The 26,966-nt window shown below is 37.9% G+C and overlaps 3 protein-coding genes and 1 long non-coding RNA gene across 4 annotated transcripts; 2 read left to right on the forward strand and 2 right to left on the reverse strand.

The window, feature by feature from the left end:
* Positions 1 to 633: 633 nt before the first annotated feature.
* Positions 634 to 8,679, reverse strand: edc3 (enhancer of mRNA decapping 3 homolog (S. cerevisiae)). The gene is made up of 7 exons (XM_044126031.1): positions 8,522 to 8,679; positions 8,121 to 8,287; positions 7,254 to 7,480; positions 6,829 to 7,167; positions 6,593 to 6,746; positions 2,940 to 3,157; positions 634 to 2,200 (listed from the first exon to the last, which is right to left on the reverse strand). Exons 2-7 carry the CDS (start codon positions 8,282 to 8,284, stop codon positions 1,866 to 1,868), a joined length of 1,437 nt encoding a protein of 478 aa, XP_043981966.1. The 5' UTR covers positions 8,285 to 8,287; positions 8,522 to 8,679; the 3' UTR covers positions 634 to 1,865.
* Positions 8,680 to 8,691: 12 nt separating this feature from the next.
* LOC122836235 lies at positions 8,692 to 12,330 on the forward strand. Its single transcript, XR_006371430.1, has 4 exons — positions 8,692 to 8,729; positions 11,592 to 11,715; positions 11,802 to 11,848; positions 12,228 to 12,330. It is a non-coding gene; the product is annotated as an uncharacterized LOC122836235 (long non-coding RNA).
* A 1,724-nt stretch (positions 12,331 to 14,054) lies between these two features.
* LOC122836236 (putative leucine-rich repeat-containing protein DDB_G0290503) lies at positions 14,055 to 21,627 on the forward strand. The gene is made up of 15 exons (XM_044126038.1): positions 14,055 to 14,333; positions 14,960 to 15,061; positions 15,145 to 15,353; positions 15,454 to 15,718; positions 17,060 to 17,099; positions 17,255 to 17,297; positions 17,390 to 17,447; positions 17,535 to 17,608; positions 17,683 to 17,767; positions 17,863 to 17,953; positions 18,063 to 18,154; positions 18,698 to 18,796; positions 19,399 to 19,521; positions 19,607 to 19,735; positions 21,125 to 21,627. Exons 1-15 carry the CDS (start codon positions 14,202 to 14,204, stop codon positions 21,128 to 21,130), a joined length of 1,548 nt encoding a protein of 515 aa, XP_043981973.1. The 5' UTR covers positions 14,055 to 14,201; the 3' UTR covers positions 21,131 to 21,627.
* A 1,950-nt stretch (positions 21,628 to 23,577) lies between these two features.
* Positions 23,578 to 26,828, reverse strand: syt18b (synaptotagmin XVIIIb). Its single transcript, XM_044126041.1, has 2 exons — positions 25,968 to 26,828; positions 23,578 to 24,869 (listed from the first exon to the last, which is right to left on the reverse strand). The coding sequence occupies exons 1-2, from the start codon at positions 26,110 to 26,112 to the stop codon at positions 23,911 to 23,913; spliced, it is 1,104 nt and encodes a 367-aa protein (XP_043981976.1). The 5' UTR covers positions 26,113 to 26,828; the 3' UTR covers positions 23,578 to 23,910.
* Between the last annotated feature and the right edge of the window lie 138 nt (positions 26,829 to 26,966).

Raw genomic sequence — 26,966 nt, forward strand, 5'->3', positions numbered from 1 at the left:
ACTTGATCATCAATGAGGCAATGTTTACAAAAAAAAGTACAGACATGCAAACAGTGAGTGGTTATCGGTTTTTTATTGGTTCAGTCAGCAGACATGACACATGAAAAACGCAAAGTGTTTGCAGAAGACGATCAGTGACAATAAAGTTTTAATTTCACAACAGCCTCCTGTGCAGACCCAACGCTAATCAGCCACCACTGACATTTTTAATGCGGCTCTTCTGAACAGAGAAAATAAAAGTCAGTTCCCATTTCTCTGTGGAAAAAAACAGACAAAAAAAGCCTGTCAGTGATAACCACCCAAAAGCTGCGGGGTTTTAAAAGAGGAAGCGTGGAAATGTTTCCTTTTATCGCCTCCTGCTGGTCAATAAACAAACAAACGTCACATTCAGCAACGCTGGCTTCACTTTCCAAGCCAGGCTTGTCTCAACAGATGTGAAATAATTACACATCAGGCAAGAGGAATGTTGGAGAAAAAGAGAACTATTGTGCATGGCTGTAGCCGTCATCGAACATGTATCTGCTTCTTAGATGTTGGAAATTTTACCTTTAAATTATAAAAAATAATAAAGTACTAGGATTAGTAATCTCAACTTTACCCAGGTCTTAAAAAAACCTCAGTGAGAGCATTAAATGATGCTAACAACAAGGTAGTAACTTTATTTCTGGACTCATTACAAATGAAAATGATACATAAATAAAAAAAAGAATCAGTTTTCATTGTCAAGCGTACATGGAAAGACGTGTCGCCCTCAGAAGATGGCACAACAGCAGCTCTTGTTCACAGTTTCATGGTGGTTTTTTTCTAAATATTTTCTGGTATACATCATTTACCAATTTTTTTCTGTTTTGTGTTTTGTGAATTGCTGTTATTGGTTCACAAAAGCTACTCTGTACAGGACGTCACAGCGCAGAGCAGAAATAATCGAATCGGAACCAAATAAAAATTTGCATTTTTGTGCTAAATGTCAGACATTTTCTATGAATCAGAAATATTAACCTTGTTGTGTTTTAGAGCCTGCTCTTTCTGGACCTTACTATCTGCAGAAACTTTCAAACCCGCCGTTATAATCGCCTTTCAAAACATGGGTTGACAAAGTATTTCTCCCCACTTGATAAGCAGGGTTTTTTTTTGTGCTGCTCCACTTTACCAGAACTTAAATCGACTGTTTATCAACCGGGCAGCCAGCCAAAATCACAGGAATGAGTACAAAAATACAAAATCACCTCGGCTTGTATTTGCGCTACGAATATGCCAAATGAGATTTTTATAAACCGAGAACCCGATTCTAACACTGGTGCATGCAGAGTGGGGTATAAAACCGTAACTTTTATTGGATTCTGCTCTCTTCGCTAAGCTGCTCAAAACGCTACTGAAGTTACATCTACAAACTCCCTGCTTTCATGGCTCAAAAGCACTCAGTGCGTTTTCTATCTGTGCCGTCAAAAGGTATGAAAAAAACGAATAGAAATCATTACGTCGAAAGACAAAGGAGGCTTCCTGCAGAGACTCCCTGCTGCAGATTAATGTCATGTAAACCTGGAAACACAAACCGAACACCGAAAGTCAAAGCTTTGGAGCCAGCTGGGTTTCCGCAGTGAAAATTATGTAGATTTACACCAAACTGCTCAAAGTTAAGAGATTGTCCTTTAAACTGTGTTACAATCCCATAGCTTAATCACCAAGATGACCAATAAAGACTTGAAAGCTTCCACATCTGTAGAAAAACTAAGCGAAGTCTGCATCAGTGGTCCTTCAGCGCGAGGAAACAGTTCAAACGACGACTTAGAGATGCAACTCATGGAATATAAGGCGCCAAAACCTAAATGGTCAAGGAAGGTGAACGGTTTAATCAGTCAGTCTCGTTAAGCGGAGTGCAGGGGGATGACGAATTTACAACCAAACGGAGAGTGGTACTTGATTCCCACTTCCTGGAACACCTGCCGAGGAACACCGATGTCGCACAGGTAAACTCTGCCGGCGCCTTCGGCCAGAGGAAGAGGCAGGCAGAGCGACAGCAACCACTTGGCCTCAACCGCATGGCCCTGCCCGCTTACAGGGGGGTCCAGGCTGAGCACCGGCGCTCTGTTCTGGTTGGCCCAGTCCGCAGCCACCCGGTACCAAGGCTGGTCCATCAGGAATGTGTTCTCGTGGCAGTCCAGACAGTTTATGATTAGATCCACTGGGGTGTCTGGGAGATCTGACGGGAGAAAAACAACAAGCGTGACCCACTGGAGATCATTTCATTAGGAAAATCAATTTTTCTGGATGATAAATCGTCCCAGAAGTTATCGCAATAAATAATAATATTGTAATTTTTAGGTCATTTTTATGTAAGATAACAGTAATGGCACAATAATGCAAGAACACATTCTTAAAGATCAATAAACTTTAAATTCTAATGAACATTTAACACTGGAACTGGAAGACATTTTGAAATATCCAAAATTGAACAAAACAAAAACAACAAATAAAATAAATCATAAACTCTGTAAACAAAAGATGGTCCTAAACCAGATTGTTTTCAACTCGCTGTGAACGGTCAGGTCGTATTTTATCTGACTTTTACACTGAAAAACCCAAATATCTTTGTCTAGTTTCAACTGCAAATATCTTAAACTTGAAATAAGACAAAACTAACTTGCAAGTAACTTATCAATGTTTTTAAGTCAGTAATTCCTGAATATTGATGAAAAAGTACTAGTACCACTGGCAGATTATTTAACTCATACCAAGACATTTTCCCATGTCTGGCAGATTATAAGTGAGATAATCGCTTTGGGGTTGTAAATCATTTGCACAGAAGTTTGATGGCTCGTTTAATTATTGGTATGAACAACCATGCAAGTCGCATTTCATAATAAAAAATGTTATAAAAATTGGAACTGAGCAGCACCCTCTGCTGTGTGAACGTAGCCTGCAGCACCAGCCAGGCTCACCTTTGATGCTGGACACCTGTTTGCCGCTGGTCTTGTTGAAAAGCATCAGCTCGCTTGTCACGGCGTCGAGCATCTTGACGAAGTTGGGCAGAAACAGTACGACCTCCACTTCGTGGTTGGCCAGGTGGCGGCCGCAGCTGATGCCCTGCGCTCCCTGAACATGAGGCCCACACAGCAGCGCCACCGTGGGCCGCTGATGGAGGTTTTTGGGTGTAAATCTGAAAGACGTAAACAATTTAGAAAAGGCAATTAAACACATTATTTGACTTCCTATAATTACTAACGTCCAAAGTTTGTACAGACATTTGAGTGAAAAACAATTTGAGTTTTATCCATTAATCATGACAGCATTATTAACGACTGATTCAGCAGACAGATAAAGGCCACTAGATTACATATTTATTGGCAAATAATTCCACCAACTTTACAAATTTATATCAGATTTGTTAAATCTAGACTAAATTGTTCTACACTGAGCATTTTGTTTATACATTTTGCACATTTATTCTGGTTGTAAAAGTTTAAAAGTTAAAGAGTTTTGGTGCTTGTTTGATGCCTAAACCAGACCAAGTTTTAAAACCATAAACAGTCAAAGACTTGGAAGAATTAAAGAAAAAGAAAATACTGAAACACCCTGTTTATTTATTTTTTGATACATTCATATTTCTCTCAAGTAGTAAATCAAAGTTTTACGAAAGAATCAACATGAGATGCGAGAGGTCAACCGCTTTGTTGTTTAGAAATCCATATTTTAGATGTCGCATATACGAGAATAAAGAATGAAGTTTGAAAACAATTTTTTTGTTTTTATCCAGAACTAAAAAGTGCTAAAAGCAAAGTCCAAATTTTTATGAACTTTGCAAAAATGAAAATGAAAAGGGAAAAACAAATGCGGCTGTTAAACATGTAAAAACAAAAAAAATGATAGATTCAAAACTTGTTTTTCTCCACATACCTTCAGTCTAATTCCTCATAATTCAGAATTAAGGTTGAAAACTTAATTAAATGCTTCCTCTAAGTCATAGGTGTCAAACTCTGGCCCGCGGGACAAATTTGGCCCGCAGTGTAATTAAATTTGGCCCGCGGGGCAATTTAAAATTAATATTAGAGCCGGCCCGATATTATCTGATGGCAACGCCAACGCTGTGGCACGCATTCACCGCTTAGACTACAAATCCCATAATGCTCTGCTGTTTTTTGGCGCATCAATCAGGACAGAGGCAGACACGCCTCCTCCTCTGTGCCAGTAGCATTTATGATAACGGACACAGATGTATTAGGAAGGTGGTGATCTGTCTACTTGCGCACTCCTTCGGTTGACAGCCCCGGCGCACCCCGCATCCCCTCTCCTCCAAACCACACTGCGACCTCAAACTACAGCTGTCACTGTGTTACCCTACCAAAAAATGGCGAAAAGAATGGCAGAAAATAGAACTTTTCTGGACAGGTGGGAGACAGAATATCTGTTTACATATGTAAACGACAGACCTGTTTGTCTTGCTTGTGGAGCCAACGTGTCAGTAACTAAGGGGTACAATATTAGACGACACTATGAAACGAAACACCAGGACAAATATAAGGACTTAGACCCCTCTCAAAGGAGCCAGAAAGTAAAGGAGATGAAAAGAGGTTTGGTTTCACAACAGAAAATGTTCACAAAAGCCACAACACAAAGTGAAGCTGCTGTAAAGGCAAGTTATATTGTGGCAGAAGAAATCGCCAAATCAGCCCGACCCTTTAATGAGGGAGAGTTTGTAAAAAAGTGCATGATGAAGGTTTGTGACCAAGTGTGCCCAGAGAAAAGGCAAGCTTTTGCAAATGTAAGCCTGAGCAGAAACACAATAGCCGAGCGCACATGTGAGCTTGCCACCAATCTACATGTCCAGTTGATGGAGAAGGGAAAAGATTTTGTTTCTTTTTCCCTTGCTGTGGATGAGAGCACTGACGCATCTGATACTGCGCAGCTGTCAGTCTTCGTCTGCGGCGTGGACTCAAATCTGTGTGTTACAGAGGAGCTTTTGGGACTTAAATCCATGCATGGCACAACCACAGGGAAAGAAATCTTTGAGGAGGTTTGCAAATGTGTAACTGAAATAAACCTGCCGTGGGATAAACTTGTGGGATTAACCACTGATGGTGCGCCAGCGATGAGTGGTAAAAAGAATGGACTGGTGGGCAGGATTCGTGAAAAGATGCGAGAAGAGAACTGTGCAGGTGAACTTTCTGTTTATCACTGCATCTTACATCAGGAATCCCTGTGTGGTAAAGTGCTAGAGATGGAGGATGTTATGACCACAGTAACACAAGTTGTTAACTTCATAAGAGCCAAAGGTCTCAATCACCGCCAGTTTAAGTCTTTTCTGGAAGAGTGTGGTTCAGAATGCACAGATGTGCCGTATCACACAGAGGTGAGATGGCTAAGCCGCGGAAAAGTGCTCAACAGATTTTTCGAACTGCGTGAAGAAATATGTCAGTTTCTGGAAAGCAAAGGGAAGGACACAGCAGAGCTCCGGGAACAAAAGTTTCTGTGTGAGCTTGCCTTTCTGTGTGACATCTCAAGCCACCTCGATACGCTGAACCTGCAGCTGCAAGGGCGGGGACGCGTCATCACAGATATGTATGCGTCAGTGAGAGCTTTTAAAACTAAAATCTGCCTGTGGGAGAATCAGATGCTACAAGCAAACTTTGGCCATTTCCCCTGCTGCCAAACCATAAAAACGCAGATCTCTACCGCCGTGTGCGCACAGTTTGCTGAAAAATTCAGTGTGCTCGGCGCTGAGTTTAGCCAGCGATTTGGCGACTTTGATGTCCAGAAACTTAGATTTGAACTGCTCAGTAATCCCTTCGCAGTTGATGTGGAAAAAGCACCAACCAACCTCCAAATGGAGCTGATTGAACTCCAGTGTGATGAAACGCTGAAGTCAAAGTTTGATGCTGTTGGGGCCGCACAGTTTCCACAGTTCATCCCTGACACGATGCTTCAGCTCCGCACCGAAGTTGCTCAATTGCTCTCCATGTTTGGTAGCACTTACCTATGTGAGCAACTTTTCTCCTCAATGAAAATGACGAAAACGTCTCACAGGAGACGTCTGACCGACGAACACCTTTGTTCGATAATGAAGGTTTCCTCAGCTCAAACCCTGAGCCCCGACATTGATGAACTGGCATCCAAGAAAAGATGCCAAGTATCTGGCTTGGCCGCATCAAAGTAGATCAGTGTGTCGCAAAATGAGCAATAAATAAGTTGTCTATGCACCTTCTTTCGTTACTCCAAGGCCTAAATGGTTTATTCATAGTTTATTTAATGATTTATTCATAGTTGTTATGTTATTTTATTTTCAAATTTATTAGCCTGTGTACGAAGCTAATTTTGACATTTACCTAAGAAAGGAGGCATTCAATTTTTATTAAAATTTTATTTAATACGCCATTGATATGTTTTATTATTATTTTTAGTAACTCAATTTTGCACACCTGCACTTTTAAGTTATATAAGCCTTGCTTGTTCAATATTTATTGTTAAATCAAAACTTGTTTGGGTCCATATTAAAAGATTCATTTGTTCAACCTTGGCCCGCGGCTTTGTTCAATTTAAAATTTTGGCCCACTGTGTATTTGAGTTTGACACCCCTGCTCTAAGTCAATATTCGTACCTGTTGGGCCCTCCTAACAGCGTGAGTGTCATCTGGCTGGCACACACTCCAGTCATCTCCAGTCTCCGCTCCAGCGTCAGGCCGTAGCGCTCAGCAGCAGACAACAGACGCTTGTGGAGCTCATAGGAAATACTCGGAACAACAAGTCCAGAGTCTGTATGACGTAAAGTAAAGAAGCAGGTTTAAACTACACTACTGAACACTGTAATTCACTCGCTGCAACGTAAAACACGTACCAGTGCAGTACTCTTTGTGCCCAGGCTGTGGTACAATAATCTGTCTATAAACAATCGGTTTGCCCTCCAGGATGTTCTCGTCGTGGCGGTACTGTGTGGGCGTCTGATCCTGAGGCGTGCTACGTGACCTGGCGCCGTTACGGCGCTCTGTCGTGTCAATCTCTGAGAAAACTGCAGCTTTGTCGAACAGTGCCAGGTTTCCTTCAAAATCAAAATCTGTATCCAGCCCGTCATCCATGCAGTCGCCGAAACACTCGTCGTCTCTGTTTTTCATCTGCCCGTTTTTCACTCCATTCTTTTTCGGCGTCGCTTGGTTTACCCCTCGACTGGTGGACGACCCTGACAGTATCGGGGAAAAAAAGCAGCTATTAGCGTCTCAATATTCATAGGAAAGTTTTACCTGTAGCCAAATGAATCACACCTACAGGAGTTATGTCTTCGACGAAAGCCTTTAGGTTGACCCAGTGCATCCAGGTGACGTTCTCCATAACTTTTAGAGCACTGCTGTGGAGAGTTCAGCTTCTCCACAGATCTTGGATCCCCCTTTGGAACGGCAACTGGGACAGCGTTTCCCTTTGCAGCTGCACTGGAAGCTGCCCTGGCATTAAAGTTTCTGATGTCCAAAATTTTTAGTTCCTGTATATCAATGGCACTGGAAGAAAAGACAATTACCACTTATAGAAACCCAATAGTTTACATAATTGGTTTTTACTTCTAAGATTGTTGCAATTAATTGCATGATAAATTAAAATGAGCTGGATAATTTCCATTCTGGTGATTAATATTTTTGAAGGCTAATTTTGTTTACAGAGACTTTATAATATTATTTTTGGTTTCAGTTGTTTGTGGTTTTCACTACCTTTTCATTTGTCGTGTTTTCTTTTGGATATTTAAAACGTCTTCCAGTTCCAATGCAGAGTTCATTATAAATTAAAACTTTCACTTGATAGGGCCATTATCAATTTATCGTTTGAAAATCGTCTCAAAACAACAGTTATGTTTATCGCAGTAATTCCCGAGGTAATTTATCGTCCAGCAAAGTTTATTATTGTGAAAGGCCTGCTCACTTCTGGAATCCAGTTTTTTGAGTTTGTATCACATTATTTGAAATGAAAACGCCAGAACACAAGAGGAAGTGCTTAAATATAAAAACAGGTTAGCAGCAAAACAACAACTTGGATCAAAACACCATTTCTATTTAGATAGCGTGTCCACAGTTTTATAGCGAGACCCATAAAACAAACCCAAGTTGTGGGAAAAGTAGAATCAAGAACATTTAAGTCGAGGTTTACCTGAATGTGACCTCAGGAACGGGACATTTGACCCCATTGTGGAAAGGTTGTCGTAAGGAGATGGTCTGGCTGGACTGGTCCACAGATGACACTTCTCCTTGATAAACTCCCAGCGTTGGTCCACAGTTAAGAGACACCAAACTACCCAACCAGTCCGAGGCCATTATCTGCAATAAATATTCTATTTCAAATAAACATGAACAGCTAAAAAGTCACACCAATAATAACCGACTTATAAGTCCGAATAAGTTAACATTCAGGCAGTACAGCGAAATATTCACTGTTTGGAGCTAACGTTTGAAAACGTACTTAGCAATAGCTTCGGCCTTGTATCAAGCTAAGTTGCTATCTAAAAGTCATTTCAGTTGAAAAACGCTTTAAATAAAGACAAAGTTTTATACCTTTCCAATGTTAAATTGATGCGGACTCTTTTGAACAGCTCAAGGGAATGCAATTTTCAAACGACGGCTAAGAAGATAGCTCTTTGAGATTAGCCTCTTAGCTTTTAAACGGCTACTCACACTAGCTTCCTGTTTCCGGGAAACCTCACGTTTCAAAATAAAACACATGAGAACTCTTTCCCCATGACAACAAAATAACTTCGAGCAGGTTATTTTGTTTATTCATTCATTTATTCTGTAATATGTATGTTGATTTACATGGATGCGTTCGAGCAATGATTAACTAAACTGATTATTCATAGATTACCAAGGCCGGTTTATTTACAGGCTGTTTTTGAAATTTTGCCAATTTCTCTTTCAAAGTAATTTTAAATTTTATAGCAGTACAAATTAAATGTTACTCGTCCCAGACCAAAAAGGTCACATTTCCCTCATATATTTAACTTGTACTTGTACCTTTTACCACTTAACAACAGGTGAGTCAGTCACCAGCAGCTCTAACCCCTGTCCCTCCTGACCCGTCCTGTCCTTAAAGAAATTAAAGCTACAGTGTGTAACTTTTAGATTATTATTTTTTTTACATATTTGTTAAAACTGTCATTATGTTGTGACAGTATAGCATGAGAGATAATATGTGAAAAATCTATTTCCTCTGCATTCTCCCAGTACTTTCTAGAAACAACCAGTCAGTGGCAGGAGAGTTTTAGTGCTGTCAATCACAGTCTGGTGTGGCTGCTCATCCCTATGCTGCAGCTAGCACAGCCTGTTGTGAATGATCATTCTAGTTAGCATAGCTACCAATGACAGCAGATAAACATTTTTCCTGTAACGATAAGTTGTTTTTCCACCATTTGCACATTTAGCAGTGAGTGAATGAGTTGATTGACAGTGCTAAGACCCTCCTACTGGTTCTGATTGGTTGCATTACTTTAGCCAGCAATAGGAGCTCAGGGAGCCGGTGGAGGAGATTGATTGTTTTCACAGATTATCTGTCTCATAACAAACTGTCACGACATGGTGACAGCTTTAAGAAATATGCAGAAAACAAATTTTTTACTAAAGTTATATACTGCAGCCTGAATAAAATGCAACTACATAGTATTTTTATGATAAGTCTGGATTGCTTCATATATATTTTGCATGTTGCTTATGACTGTTGCTCATGGGGAAAGACGTTTCAGTAAACTAAAACTAATAGAAAAAATTTAAGCAACCTACTTGCACACTGTATGTGGACTGTTGCATGTAAAATTCATGAGCAGTAAATATTGTGCTAGGTTAAGCAGGGGTGTCAATTTAATTTTTTGTCAAGGGGCCCAAGATTCCTGGTGGCGTCCCTGCTGAGAATATGAATTCTCAAATATTGTAAGAAACTTCCCACTGGATTTCCGTTCAGATTTTGACTGAAATTCAATTTAAGTGGAAACACATTACATAGATGAATTACGACCAATAATAACAGACCAATAAAAACGTTTTATGCATAATTGTGGGTTTAATTAAAATAATGTTTAAATTATGTGTAAAGAAGACTATTATTTTCCCCTTAAAATTACTTTCAATCTGACTGAAGCCCCTAATGCATTCCCTAATTTATTGAATATGACTTTATGTCTGGGAGATTGGTATGTTTGTTTTTTTGTTTTGTTTTGTTTTGTTTTTGGCTTGTTTGTGTTTGTTTTATAAGTTATTTTGTAAAATATTTGTCAAATACAAATTGGCTCAATGAACCATATGTTCTAATAAAAGAGCAGTACTGCTGTATTCTGGCCTGACTTACTTATCCAAGAAACAACTTTGGATTTAGTCACAAGGATGCAACATTTCACGCCAAGCTGAAGAAAATCTGCATCCTTACAGACAATTAACAACTAACTATAACACTAACGAATAAAGCCTTAAACGTACAAAAGAGCAAGAAACAGTTTTCTTTCTTGTGCCAAATTTACTGTAGAACATATTTAATAAGAAGAAAGCTGATGTTGGTGTTTTAGAAATGTCAGTAAACAACTGATTGAAGTTAAATGAGATCATGTGGAGAATATCTAGGGAGTGTTGAGCATCACTCTGTCATCCAGCTGCTTTTTATGAACTGAGCTCATCATGGATACTCCCAGGATGGCTTTTACAGACAATCTCAAAACTATGCAAGGAAAACAAACGGAGCAGCTTGAGTCTGATAGTGAACAGGAGAGGATTTCTGAAGTAAGATCCCATTAGAGCAGGGTGTCCAAACATTTTGTGATCACAAAAAGAGACCCACATCACAAAATGGGCTAAAAAGAAAATAAAGCAAATAAAGTAATCCAATTTTATTTTATTCAAAATGGATGTTATTCATTGTAGATCCAAACCTTAGAAGAGATTTTACACATTTGCTTTATTAAAAGAAAAGCATCTGGTTTTCAGTGTCTTTTGCAATCAATTAAACAAATTTGTTTTCAGCAATAAAAGTAAGATTTGGGTCACTTTCTTTCAAAAAGATTGCTATATTTAGGCCAAGTTCAATAAAAACAAAACTGATGTATGTACAGCAAAATAAAAGTCAGAATAAGAACGATTCTGCTTATCTTAAAAACTTAGTCACAAAAAGACAAATATGACTTTAAGTTGTAATTAACATTTTCCATTGTAAGAAAATTATATCAGTTATAATTTTATTCTGATTATAAATAAAAACTCTATCTACATTAACCCCCTGTGCTTGATGGTGCAAATGTGTGTTACTTCTGAATTGCAGTTGTGGGCCGCAAAAAATTAGTCCAAAGCCACAAATGGCCCCAGAGCCACACTTTAGACAACCCTGCATTAGAGAAAATGTTCTCTTAGTCAGGACTGCTTTTCAGAAATCAGCTTTTTGGATGACATACGTAATAATATGTATAATTAAAGCGTGTCATGACAGAAGGGTTTGTGGATGAGTCCAGTAGCGGTGACGACGTGTTTCCTGTCACATAAACAGTGGAAATATCAGCAGACATGATCCAATAATAGATACCCACCTCCAGATAACAGCTTTGTGTGAAAGTTTGTCCTCTAGGCAGACTGCTGAGCCATTTCTTCCTAACAGAAACGACTGACAACTTAAACCTCGGAGGACTCTGCAGGACGTTTCGTCCATAATTCAAACATTAGTTTATGTTTTACTGGTGGACCTGGACATGTGGAACTCCAGATCTGACTTTACAGCCCGGGTAAGATCTAAATGTAAATCTAAATGTTCTTCATTTCACCCAAAGAAAAGAAATATTTAAAAAATGTGCTCTTTTTTTCTTTTTAGTCTTCCTCATGGTGTGGGTCAGGGTTTTCGTCAAGAGACAGTTCTAGGTAACTGGACCGTTTTTATGGTTTTAAAGTGATAACAGCAGCCTCCTCATGCACACCTGGTTATTTTTACAGCCACACAATCTAACAATGAAACCTTTAGAGAAAGATTATTTCACTTGTATCATGTCATTTTTCTCATAAGAGAAATAATAGTGCTTCTTCATCAATATTAAGGAATTATTGACTTAAAACAAGCTCCGACATCTTGCTTAAAAGTCACATGTAAGTTAGTTTTGTCTCATTTCAATGGTAGTGAGATATTTGCACGAGAAACTCGATCAAAATACTTGGTAAGACTTTGTGTTTTTGCAGTACAGCGGTGATTCTTAAGTAAGTTGGGTAACTGCGGATGAGTTTTGTGTTTCTGCTCATGTTGCAGTGCTGGTGCCTTCAGAAGGAGCGATCCGGGTCTAAGGAGGTGGCGGTCAATGTACCATCTGGAGCCTGAGAGTCCTACAAGGTCGTTTTCACCATTTGGAGCAGAAATAGACAAGCAGAAGTGCTCATGAGCAGCTGAACTCTAAGCTGGATCGGCTGAGGACCAGAGAAGTTACTCTGGGTTACAACAAAACGATGACACAGATACTCAACATGGAACAGAAGGTGCTGCACAACATAACATTAATAAATTTTAGCTATTTCTTTTTGTTTGTATGATTTAGTAAATATTAACATGTACTCCTGTGTCACACAGCTGCTATCTAAAACGATGGATGCTTTCAGTCAGGATGAAGTGTTTGAGCACAGTCAACAGTGTAGATCGAGCCAGGAGGCGGGTCTTAGTGCTGTCAATCAAGGCTTTGTTGACTATAATGGTGGGAAAACAACTTACCATTCCAGGAAAACTATCGGTGTCCATTTGAACTAACCTGAACATTCATGACATGCTCCATTATCTGGACGGCGATGTAGCATAGCAGAGATTGTCAGAGCAGCATGTACATGAGGATGATTTACAGCTGGCTCTGATTGGTTGTTCTTGACCTGGAGCTGTGGATTTGTGCAGAAATGCAGAGAACAGGAACATATCATAACATAGCGACAGCTTTAACAAAATCTAAAGAAATAAAAAATTAAATAAAAGTTAAAGAGTGTTAAAGAGAATTAATAAAAAAAATTTTCAGAGTCTTAAAGCTGGAAAATGAGCTGCTGCACATGAGATCTTCTCTGGTGAATGACAACAAAGATCAGCTGACGTCTCCGCTGGCAGCTTCACACAGCAAATCAAAGACTCCAGGAGACGTAAACAAACAGGTCTCTGACCTTTGAATATGTCTGTTTCTGGGGGTTTTTTGTATGTAAATTCTGGTTTGAATACAGGAGAAGAAGGATCTGAAGAATTAATAAAAATCTTTTTAAGAGTCTTAAAGCTGGAAAACAACTGAGCTGCTGCATGAGATCTTCTCTGGTGAAAACTATCGTGATCCATTTGAACTAACCTGGCTTCACACATGCAAATCAAAGACTCTGGAGGCGTAAACAAACAGGTTGTCAGACCTGACATGAATATTTACAGCTGGCTCTGATTGTTGTTCTGGTTTGAATACCTGGAGCTGTGGATTTGTGCAGAAATGCAGAGAAGCTAGGAACATATCATAACATGAGGAAGCTTTAACAAAAATCCAAAAGAAATAAAAAAAGTAAAAAATTAAAGAGTGTTAAAGAGAATTAAAAATCAATTTAAAGAATACATTGATATTGATCTTGATTGCCCAGTAAGTAATTGAGTTTGACCCTCCTGCAATGAGTATTGTTGTTACTATCAGTTTTATTTGATTTCAGATTTTTATTTGTCATTTATTTCTTTGTCTATGCAGATGCAGAAGATGCTGATTAATCAATGAAAATTCACTCAAAATCAACAAATCCCCACACTTTGTTGTGCTAATAATTTGGAGTTTATTGCAGATTTTTCTCAGAAATTGTCAAAAACTTTATTTATTGTACTAAACAGCTGCCTCAGTCTTAGGTGATGTCAGATTAAAGTTCATGATTCGTACAGCGAGTAATAAAAAGTTGCATTTACCGTCATAAATAAGCGCAAATATTTCCAAATTAGTACCAGAATCACCCTGATTTTTATTGCAAAAATCACAAAAAGTATCACAAAATCCTGGAAGGACTGAAAGGATATTCAGTGGTATTATTTAATTTTAAGAATACATTGATATTTTAACAGTTTGTGAACGGGATTTATCAATATTTTCTGGCACAACCGGCCCTGTAAGTGAATTCATGATCTTGATTCGGCCCAGTAAGTAATTGAGTTTGACCCTCCTGCAATAGAGTATTGTTGTTACTATCAGTTTTTATTTGATTTCAGATTTTTTATTTGTCATTTATTTCTTTGTCTATGCAGATGCAGAAGATGCTGATTAATCAAATGGAGGAGATGGAAAAGAGAGTCAGTGACGTCAAACCGGGTCATTCTGCGGTGCAGAACCATCTTGGAGAAGCCAACAGCAAGATCAGCCGAGTTTTTCAGGTCAGCATAAGTCGCTATTTTACACAATTTCACTGTGAGAATGAACAGCCTGAATCTGAAATGTACATGCTTTCACTTGCAGTATGTAACATTGATTTAAAAAACATGTTTTTACATATTTGTTGAAATTACGTTGTGACAGTATAAGAGATAATCAGTGAGAAAAAGAGCTGAACAAGAGCCAAAATGCTAACACCAGTTAGCATAGCCACTGATGATGGTGGATAAACAGTTTTCCTGTAATGGTGAGCTGTTTCTTCACCATAAGCACATTTAGCTGCGCATAATAGAGCATGATCGAAATTACAGAATCGCTCCGAAATCCCAAACAAGTAGAAAATGAGAAATAGTCAAAAATAACAGTGATTTCAGACCTCAAATTATGCAAAGAAAACAAGTTCATGTTCATTTAGAAACACCAATACTAATGTTTTAACTCAGGAAAAGTTCAGAAATCAATATTTGATGGAATAACCAGGAGGTTTTTAATGGGGTTCAGTGCAGTGGGTTTTTTCCAGAGCTGTATATCTTTTCTCCACCACTCAAAAAAGGTGTGTTGTTCATATGTCTTTAACTGCCTTGTTTATAATTTCTAACTATCATCTTTAACTTTTGTTCTTGTATAGGATAAAGGAAACCCAGAGGAACAGCTTAACAAAACCAAAAAAGATCCACACGACTTTGAGATCCACAACATCGTCACTAATCCAAAGGAGGAGAACTCAGAGGTTCTCAGAGAGATTTTAGTGGTTTTGTTAATTTATTTTATTTATTTGAGTTGTTAACTGCTCGTCTGGTGTCTTTTGAGCAGGTAAATGAACAATTGAGACAAGAACTGGAAGAGATGAAGAAACATCTGGCTGAGTCACAACATCAGCTGCAGGAGCTAAACGAGGAGAGAAACATAAAATTAAGACAGATCCCAGATCAGATCAGAGAAAAGGAGAATCAGCTGAATGAAAGAAACCCAGGAGGACATGATGCATTAAATGAATCAACAGGAAACAACAACCAGCGCAGGTGAGATGGTAAACAGGGGAACTCAACCGTATCTGAAGATCAAATTTAGATATTAACTCTGCAAGTTAACACAGTAAGAATGAAAATATATATTTCACAGAACAGCAACACAAGATTTGGACCTGGAAAATCAGAAACTGCGGAATCAGTGTGTCTGTTTGGAAGAAAAGCTCAAAGAGAAGGAAAAGATGCTGCAAATGCACGAGAAAACATATCAAAAAAAGGATGAAATGAGACTCCTGCGCATTAAAGAACTAGAAGATTTGGCCTCACACTGGACAGAAAAATGGCAAAACGTTGCTTTGAACCTTCAGTCTACAGAAGATGAGTTAGAGGAACTGAAGAGAAGCTGCACCACTGATACAGTAAGGAAGCAACGCATTTAAAACTCTTTAATGTGTTTTGGTATGTTTCATTCAAGTTTTCAAGACATTCACTATCTCAAGTTACTCAGATGTGTACATAAACCTCAGGTTTCCTAATTAAATGTCGCATGTTTTCACATTCTGCATTAGAAATATTTTCATGGAGAACTTGAGCTAACCTTAATTTATCAGGTCACAAAACCAAAAATATGATTTTACATGTAGCATCCAGTTAATACTGAGAAAACGGCTGTGAACAGAGGCAGAATTATACAGCCATATATTTTTGAAAAGCATTAGTTGAGCCTCCAGCACAACCAACAAGAATGCAGCAATTGGTTTCTGGATGGTAAGTCAACAACAAAACAGCACACACTGCAAAAACACTAAATCTTATCAAGTATTTTTATCTAGTGTCTCTTATCTTAGTAAAGTTGAAATTAGACTAACTTACAAGTAACATTTCAGCAAGACGTAGAAGCTGGTTTTAAGTAAATAATTCCTTAATATTGACAAAAAAGTGCTTGTTCCATTAGCAAATCATTTCACTTATAACAAGACATTTTTCCCTTGTTATAAGTTAATCTATCTGCCAATGGACCAAGAACTTTTTCATCAATATTAAGAAATTATTTACTTAAAACTAGCTTCCATGTCTCGCTGAAAAGTTACTTATAAGTTAGTTTCTTATTTCAAGTTTTCTATCTTTGCAAGATTTTGTGTTTTTGCTGTGCAAACAGCAGTAAAAAAACAAGCTGACCAAATGTGCTGGAGCACTACTCGGGTTGCTAGGTGACAGGCAGAACTGTCACCTAGGTAACGACGCATTGTGACTCAATAATCGGGTGGGGTTTTTTGTTATCTGCTAGCTAATTTCCCAGACACATGCTAAAAAATATCTGGGTGGATTTTTTAAAACACTTGGGCTGTTTTCAGCAGCAATTGAGACCCAAATGGAAGTGTAAAAATAGGGAAAAAGTGATTTTTGCATCATAAATCCCCATTTTAAAAAAAATCTATAAAAGGGTGTTTAAATTGTGTAACTTATGTTACTGCAGCAGGAATAGTAACAGGATTTCTGTGAAAGTCTTACTGAGATGGGAACAAAATAGAGTTGGTTCCCCAATTTCTGTTTGAAAATTTTCACTGAACAGACATTCAGTCACCTTAACCAGAACAAAAAGTTTAGAAGTAGGCTTACAGTTGTTAAAAATAATGAGGTAATCTCCTTTCAGGAAGGAGATGCTAATCTAATCCTCTCCTTTCTCTTCTGCTAGTAATTTAAGATAAAAGGAGACCAAAAAATATCAGTTTACATAACTGTTGCTTTTAATCTTCCAGAGAGAATCTGAGTCTTTACTGAGGAGTGAACAGGAAACAGGTAAAGATGCATTTTGTTGTTCTATAATAAGAGTAAATATTTTCAATGAAGCTGCATTTAACAATCTTCATTAACTTTAACAAACCCAAGACAAGAAAGGTTTGTATTCTTTGAACACAAGGGGGCAGTAAAGCGCACTGAGCTTCTGTTTGCAGGTGGTGATTTGGTGCAGACTCTTCACAAAGACACACAAACAGAGTGAGTGGATTTAAATCAGATTTCAAAGAATGCAGGGTTGGAAAAATACTCAGAATACAACTTCTGTGATTTGACCTTTCATTGTTTCTCAGCCTTTCAGAATCCTCTTTAACACCAGACTCCACATGCAGCAGAAATAAATCTCCTCAGGTAACAAGATGTTTCTCTCACAAACACACATTTAATGTTAAAGTGTTAAGAAATGTAAATGTTAACCTGAGCATACATAATCCTCAGCTTTGGACGCAAAGCGGCGAGGTTCAGTGGCTGAAGCAAAAACTTTCAGAAACAGAAAGGGAAGTGAGTGAGAGGTAAGACTAATGTCAGAAAAACAATCCAAAAATGTTCCTAAAATAATTTTCTATTTATTTAATTTCTGTGTTAGAGAGCATGATTTGAGGACTATGGAACGGCAAAGAGAGATGGAAAGAGCTGAGGCTCAAATTAGGATTTCTGCTCTTGAACTCAAGGTACAAAAACCAACTCCTGGTTTAAACCACAGGGAAATTGACTTCAAGCTAAAAGGTCGGACTGTCTTTTTTCTTTCTCTACTTTGTTGTGAAAGCTCATGAAAAGGGCGTCTGAATTGTGTCAAAACGGTGGAGGAGTTCAGGCGGATGTGTCAAACCCTGCCTCGATGCACGAGCAACAAGACGGTAGGAGCTTTTGCTTTTAAAAGGACGTGCATGAAAAGAATAATAGTAATAGCAATAGAGGGATTTCCCCGGCAGGGATTTAAAGCTAAAACCTTGTGTGTGATTTCAGAGTGGAGGGAAAAGTTGGATGAGACGCAGCAGCTAAATCCTCCAGCCCTCCACAAACATCCAAACCAGAGGCAGAAGTTTTCCCACAGTGGGGTGAATAATTTACTGATTAAGTTTTTTTCTCTGACAAACAAAATAACTCTGCAGATTTTATAAAGACCTGTCACAATAAGAAATTTTGCTGGATGATAAATTGTCCCAGAAACAAAAAACATTGTCGTTTTGATACTATCTTCAACTAATATAATAATAACAGATTAATAATAAGACTAATAAACTTTAATTTTGTACAGAACACTCCACACTGGAACTGGCAGACATTTTAAATTTCCAATATAAAACACAACAGCCAAAAAACACTAAATAAAAAGGAAACAAAAACCACAAACAACCGAAGCTGTAAATTAAATGGATCACGACATCTCTAAACAAAACGCATAATTATCAGAATGGAAATCAATGACCTTATTTTAATTTATCGTTACAATTAATTGCTCAAATTAATCAGTTTATCATGTACAGATACTCCTAATCTTAACGAGGCTGGAATATCTAGAAGAACATACGCTTCTCTCCCAGCGCGCAAAATATTTTATATATTAAAATACATGTAAATGACAAGTATCCTTTCTACAGGGTAAAAATGAGACTTTGTGGATTGAAGACAAGAAGAATAAAACCATCTGCCTTGTTGACCAAGAGGTGGAGCAGCAGAGAAGAATGGTCACACAGCAGGTAGACCAAGACGATTTTCATTTCTGTCTGTCCAATTTACATCTGGACCTGAGAAACATTTTCCTAGTGATGTATTTAAAATAAAGGTGACCTAATATGCTTCATTGAACAGATTAGAATAGTTCAATGTGTGATAAAAAAAAATAAGTTCATCATATCTTTTGCACAAAGTCATTCTTAGATATCAAAGTTTTAGTCTGGTCAGTTCTGCCTACTTTGAGCTGTTTTAGGGCCTCCTGTCACTTTAAATCTAAATAAGCTGTAAAAGTGTAAAAGTTGCCCCTAAGTCAACTTTTACACTTTGGGTTGCTAGGTAACAGGCGGAATTCCACTGGGTTGCTAGGTAACAGGCGGGGCAAGTAGCAACACTTTTAAATCACAATCTAGTCTGTTGGATTTTTTTTTTTCTGTCAACAAAATTTGGTTTTCAAGGTTCACACAGCCTAGATCTGGCCACCTAAAAGTAAATGAGCTGCCAATTTTTAATCAATCTATCATATATTTAGATTTTTAGGGAATACCGTCAGATCGAGATGCTTTATATGTCAAATACGTAATACATCTATGAATAAATAATGACTCCTACATCTCGTTGATTGTAGTTAAAGAGCTTGTTTAAGAAGCGAGAAGGAAAGGAGGCGAGAAGATTTGCTGATTCACAATCAATTGCTCAAAGTGGATCCTCCTCAACTCAGGACTGGACTCCCACATCTCTGGTTATTAGGGTGAGAAGAAAACACAGAGAAAATCCAACTTATTATGGTTAAGATATGTAAACAAATCCAGTTTTTTGTTTGTGTGATTTTTCAGGCTGCAGCAGACAGGAGAAATTGGCAGCCTGGCTCGGCTTTAATGCCGGTGTTGGAGGAGGAGGATGAAGAGAACGGGGACTGGTCAGGAGTGGATGAAGGGAATGTAAAACAGGAAGCCCACACTGAGGTAAAACCTTCAATCTGCTGGTTTAAAACATATATGCAAGTCCAACCTTCCCACAACCTTAAAAATATGCAATAGTTTTCTGTCTGCATACTGAAATGTGTGACTAATCATGCTACACACATAATCTCATCCAATAAAGAGAGCGTCCCATTTCATTACCTGTATGTCCACATATGTGCAGACAAGCTAACACCAGCTTGTACTTTAATTAAACTGCATCCAGTACGAGGTGAGGGGATGAAGGTCTGGATGGTCAACTCCTTAAACTCCATGTTTTAACAACGATCTAAAAAATAAAAACACTCTTTATCCAGTTCAGGTTTCACCAACCTAAAAAAACATTAAAATATTACAGATTCCTTTGAAAACTATTAAATAGTCTTTTAGTTTATAACTAAACTTGATGTGTGGCCATCTTTTTTAGTGTTTATATTCCTGATTGACTGGACATTAAAATATGTGATAGAAAATCAGTTTAGGGTGTAGCTAAAATAAGTTTTGTTGCCCTTATTTAAATTCTCAAATGCTTATGAAGGCCTGAAAAGAAAGGCGCCCTGGGTGAAGAGCCATATAAAAAAACCTGTTACCGTGTATTTATAAAGATAAAAACCTTAAAGTGGTTTTAAAAATACTTCCAAATTACTTTTGTTATGCCAGGAAAAGAAAGGCAGAAACAACTGAGTAGATATTTTTGGGTTAGCTTAAATACGGCTGAGAATCTTAAACATCCAGACACTGAAAAGCTGCATTTGTGTGAATCACCACGTCTATTAAATCATGAGTACAGATCAGTAACTCATTAGAAATAAAACATGACAAAATTTTATCCACTCAGTTACAACCCAACTCCTGCTTTGGCTGCAACTGATCCTGTAGCAATAAGCAACCAATTAATCAATTAATTTCATGCTAAATTAAAATGAGCTCAATAATTTCCATTCTGATGCTTAATATTTTTGAAGGACAAAATTCGTTTACAGAAACATCATCATCCATTTTATCTATAGTTTCAGTTGTGTTTTTATTTAATGTTTTTGTCTGTTATGTTTTATTTTTTATATTTCAAATATCTTGCAGCTCCAGTGTGAAGTGATCTCTACAGGCTTATTGATATTTGAGAAGGAGAATTTGCATTATTATGCCATTACCAATATATCACTTAATAATAGTCTCAAAACAGCAATATTATTATTTATTGCGATAATTATTGTCCAGCAAAAATTGCAAATCGTTTGCTCTTAAACAATTTATTTGAGAACTGAAGCTTTTGTTTAAGATTCTCATATTAATTTCTAATGTTTGGTATATTTTGTTCACTTATTGTCCTTTTTTATGACATTTGGATATGAACAATTTTGTTTTTTTCCTTTTTTTTTCCTGTTTAAAAAGTGTTAAAGTTTCACCTCTCTGGCTGCAAACGACAGAAATTGATGGTCTCTGTGGGGGAAAGGTGACCTGCGGTGGAGGAACACCATCAACCTGATGGAGTATTTCTGGATCAGACTGTTGATGTTTGCAATCAAGATGAAGATGAAGTAGAGGAAAAACTATAGCTTAGAAAATCTTCAATATCTGGAAAAAACAAGCAGCATTGAACTCTCCAAACAAACTGAATGTTGGCCTATATTTTTGAGTATTTTTGTGCTTGTCACTTCATAAATACTCTCTCGCTTACCTACATTTTAAAGACTTTTTATGTAAATGTTCAGTCAATTTAATCTTACAGGCTTTTCTACAGAGTGCCTTGCAAAAATATGTACACACATATTTAAACTCCAAACTTTCAAAGTGTCGAATAAATATGCAGTGGAAGAAAAACATTTTCACAAAATCTAAAAAGTCTGGTGTTCATTTGCATTAAACCGTCATGAATAAATTATATGTGGAGCCAATTACAGCTGTGAGTCTTTATGGGGATTTTACTTCAACACATTTTCTGTCTGCTCTTCTGTGCAAAAAAGCTCAAACTGAGTCGGATTTGACGGAGCACATCTGTGAACATTTGCAAATCCTGCCACAAATTCCCAAATTGATTTAGGTCTGAACTTTGACTAGGTCATTCTCACAACATCCTTTGATCCAAACTATTACATTGTAGCGCTGCCTGCAAATTTTAGTCACGCTTCCAGGTGTGAGTCTTGGAGTGTTTTCTTGGTTGGAAAGCTTTCAATTCATGTTAATGGTGAACTGGCTTGACCATCAAAATATATAAATTTTGTTTCTTTTCTATTTAAGTAGGTTAGATGGACTCTTAATTTTATGTATCTGGTAGCCCATAAAACATCAACACAAAAATACATGCATGTTAGAGTAGTTTGAGCTAAGAGGCTTGTAAGAACATCAACACATGACCTTCAATGTTAAAGTAGTGAAATAAAGAAAAAAAATATCAACAAGAAACAAGATAATTCTTGAACTTCTTAACCAATTTCCCTTCATTTGGCGGTGAGAGAAGAGCTCAGATGGCTGAAATCTGGACAATCATCCCAAATGTGCACCATGAATGGTTCTGGAATGGAAATGTAAATACCATGCTGGCTCTATGGCAGAAAACCAACCAATTTAAATTAAGTCCAACATTTCTAATACGAAAATTGGTCAAATAGACCCATAGCAGAACCTGATTGATGACTTATTGATGATGTTTTGCGTATATTTGAGTATTTGTGTAATTTTCTTCATGTATAAGTTAAAGAAAATATCAAAACAACATAAACCTGTTTACTCAACTCTTGTCTTTCTTTCATGCATATGATGGATGTATGTAAACTTTTCATTGGCACCATATTGTACAACACAAATGTCTATAAAATCCAATTGTTCTGTACACAGGCTGGATTTCTCTGCAGTAAAGATGTTGCTAATGCAGCCTCACAAAGATTATCTCGATCAGATTTTGTTCTAGACTGGAGCGTTTTCCTAAGGATTGAAAATGGTGAAGGATTGAAAATGGTGAAGGATTAAACCACAATGGCATTACAGAAAGGGATGATCTCCTGTTGTATTTAGCTTCTGCAGGACTTTACCTAATCCCCTGAACATGAAACACAAACACTGGGAATTACTTTACTTCTGCCCATAAAAATCAAAAGTAAGTTATTCCCACATGCCGTTAGAGCACAGGTGTCAAAGTCCAGTCCTCAAGGGCCGGTGTCCTACTGTTTTTAGATGTGCTACAGGTGCAAAACTTTGGAATGAAATGGCTTAATTACCTGCTCCTTGTGTAGATCAGTTCTCCACAGCCTGGCTAATCACCTAATTATTCTATTCAGATGTGGTCCAACAGCGGCACATCTAAAAGTTGCAGGACACTGGCCCTCCAGGACTGGAGTTTGACACCCCTGCGTTAGAGGATTTATGTTTCTAAGTACACTTTTTTTCTGTCAAATTAAAGGAAGTCCAAGCTGGTTTGAAACAAGACAAAAAATAATTTACAAGTAACAAACACCTTTTGAGAAACATGTAATAGCTTGTTTTAAGTGCATTTCTTTAAGCAGCAGTGCAGCTTCTATAAAAATGTTTTTTTTTCACACATTTGTTAAAAGTACTATGTTGTGACAGGATGATGTGAAAAAGATAACCTTTGAATTGACCTCTCTGCTTTCTCCTTATGCAACTGCTGTAATCTAGAAATACACTGTTCCATCAGAAATAACCAATCAGAGCCAGGAGGAGGGTTTTAGCGCTGTCAATCACCCTTGTCTACTCACAATGGTAAGATTAGTTAGCATAGCCACCAATGACACCGGACAAATGGTTTACCTGGATTGATAAGTTGTTTCTCCATCATTAGCACATTTGCAACGTTGATTGACAGCACTAAGACACTCCTCCTGTCTCTGATTGGATATTTTTGACCGGGAGCTGTGCATTTCTTCAGATGGCAAAAGTAGCTCTGCAAGAAGGTGGATGAGCTTGATTTTTTTCAGACTATCTGTTTCATACTGTTAGGAGAGTAATATATATTTTATAAAAATAATAATAATAATAATTCTGTAGGTTTAATATTTTTGAAAAAGGAACTGGTTATAAGTGAAATAATCTGCCAATGGAACAAGACATTTTAAGTGATAATGAGAACCTTTTTAAAAGTTAGTTTTGTCTTATTTCTAGTATACTACGATATTTGCATAGAACTCAACCAAAAATACTTGTGTTTTTGCAGTGCGTTAAAGTTAAAGCAAGCTCGCAGGTACATTTTCAGTTTTCATGAGTTCTGTCATAAAGTGCAGCGGATTCTCTGATCTCCAGTCTCTTTCTCCACATCTCACCACCACGCCTCCTAAAGAGACGGTTTCAGTGACAAACAGATTCAGTCGCAGTTCACAGTTTTTGAGCTCGTCCAGAGAGCTCACCTTCAGAATCAGCACCGAGCTGTTGGACTCGGGGCTGAAGCTGCTCCGAGTCGGACAGGTGTGCAAAGGTGGCAGACTGCCGAGTACAGTCACGTCCTCTAGTCTCTGAGGTCTCCCAGTGAGGTTTAACACGGTGACTGTCAGTGTTTGTTGGTCTGGAGAAAAGGCCGCAGTGAAATGGAGGAAAGGTTTGTTGCAGGCAGCGCTGGAGCCGTAGCTCAGCGAAGCCAGGGGAATTAAATGTGAGTTATTACTGATCCTGATTAGTTTGCTGCGTACACTGGACGCTCTGTAATCTCCAGCCACCGTGCAGCGCCTCTGCATGGCCTTACATGTTCTGGTCAGCGTTCCCAGTTTGGGTAGCGACGGCAGGGAAGCTCGGCTCGGGTGAATAGGTTTGTAAAGCGGAGCTGTTTGCAGTGGCGAGCTGAAGCGACGCAGAGAAAAACGAGATGCAGCCTGGTCATCTTCATCGCTGTCCGGTTGGGTTTGATCAGAAAATACACAAGGTGAACGTTCACTCTCGGAAAGAGCCGGGCTAGTAAACGTGGACGGATAATCCGGCGTTTCTCCGCCCAACACCAGCCGGGGTCCAGAAGCTTGTTGTTGGAGAGGTATTTCCAGAGCTGAGGTGGAAGTTTCAGCAAAAGTCTGAGTTGAGGTAAATGATTTAGGGATTGTTGTACAGATGTCACTTTTTTTCCAGCACAGAAAACATCCGAGCAGCAGAGACAGACAAAACACGATCAGTCCAACCAGAAGAAGAACCTGAAGATGAACTGCAGGAATAAGAAAGACGAGCTTTGTTAGAAGGTTTGGTCTTCCAGCTTTCAGGTCAAAGTGAAATCAAAGTAAATCCTCTTAGTTTACACTGAAAAAACACAAAATATAAGAAGTATTTTCGGTCTAGTTTCTTGTGCAAATATCTTAGTACACTAGAAATAAGACAAAACAGACTTTTAGCAAGATATCGACAGTCGTTTTAAGTACACAAACGACAATATTGATAAATAACTACTTGTTCCACTGGTAGATTATTTCACTCATATATATATATATATATATATATATATATGTATATACATATATATATACATATATATATATATATATATATATATATATATATATATATATATATATATATATATATATATATATATATATATAACAAGATAATTTTCCATGTTAGAAGTGAAATAATCTGCCAGTGGAACTAGCATTTTTCACCAATATTAATGAATTTTAGACTTAAAACAAGCTCCTATCTTAGTATCTTGAAAAGTTACTTATAATTTAGTTTTTGTCTTATTTTAAGTGTACTGATATATTTGCATGCAAGAGAAAACAAAAATATTTGGTGAGATTTTGTGTTTTTGCAGTGTTGGCTTTCAGGGTGTCTGACTAAAAGGACTCCTCTATCGCTTTGATGAACATTAGGACTCAAGAGGACAGCAGGGATATTTCAATAAACTTTTCACTTGTTTTTCCATCATCTACACATATTGAGGCTGATTTTTTTTTCATATCCAGACAATAATTTGTTGATTCCCTGACTTTAGCCACAAGCAAACAGGTAGAGCTGCTTTGAATCTGTGACTGGTCCACATTAAAACCAGGATAACCAGATTTTGTGTATAATCCCTTGCTGAACAGGTGCCTAATGCACTCCCAGAACAGATAATGTTTCTGTAAAAGTGTCAGACCCAGATGAAAAAAACAAACGTGAACCGCAGCTGTCACTTCTGGGAGAAAATAAAGCAGACGTAATTCTGACAAACGGTAAAAAATGTATCTGAAAGCAACATTCAGGTGCGGTTTTTTTTAGCCTTATCATGTAATTTAGATATTTGCATCCTTAAACTTTAAAACTGTACCTTCTAGTTGTTTGGTGAAGAGGACTTGCACCAGGAGCCAGAAGAAGAGGACCACCATGATCCCTTCGATCATCCCCTTGCAGCAGAAAAGCAGCACAGACTGCCACAGGGGCTGACCCGGGTATTCTTCATCATGGTACGGCATGGCACCAAAACATTTAGGTCAGAGCCTTTTTAAAAACATCCAAAGGTAAAAGTCCAAAGATCATGTTAAAAAAAAACATAATTTATTAAGTATTTAAAATGACTCTTAATGCTGTCAGTTTAAGAGAATTAGTTAAATCCATTGTTTGACACAACCAAGGCACAAAAGTAGAAAAATAAAATGAAGAAAAACAAATTCTGGTTATTTCATCTCCTCCTCAGTCATTTTCCTGAAATACTTCCACAAACCCCTCCACATGTTCCCCGTCTCCATCACAGGACAGCGCTGCCCTCATTTGTGGAGCGACTTGATGAGAATCACTCGTCTGCGGTGGGTGGGGATTTCCCAGCTCCTAATACCTTCGCTTCATCTCTCTGTTCTGCTCCTGATGTCAGCGAGTCGTCACTACAGGATAACTATAAACCTCCATCCCCCACCCACATCCCCGCACCACACGGCTCCAGCTTCCTGCAGCACTGCCTGCAGAGCGGAGGACGACGAAAGAATTAATGCATCACTAAAACTTCCTTTATACTCCCTCTTTCTGCTGCCATGACAACCAGACGAATGGGACTCAAGCGTCCATCAAAATTAAGTTTGTGATCAGAGTTGGATAGTAACTAGTTACATTTACTTTTAGGAGTATTTTTACTAAGCAGCATTTTTTACTTGAGTAAATGTATAATGAAGTATCTCTACTCTTGAGTAAAATTTCTAGATTTTCTTCACATTGAATGGAAAACAAACTCGTTTTTACCAAACATTCACCAGACACAGACACACACCTGCAGTTCTTGCTAAAGTTTTACATTGAAAAAAACAGATTAGGAAAAATTTATTTTGCCTGATTTTGT

This window comes from Gambusia affinis, linkage group LG08 (genome assembly GCF_019740435.1).
Source record: "Gambusia affinis linkage group LG08, SWU_Gaff_1.0, whole genome shotgun sequence".
NCBI lineage: Eukaryota > Metazoa > Chordata > Actinopteri > Cyprinodontiformes > Poeciliidae > Gambusia > Gambusia affinis.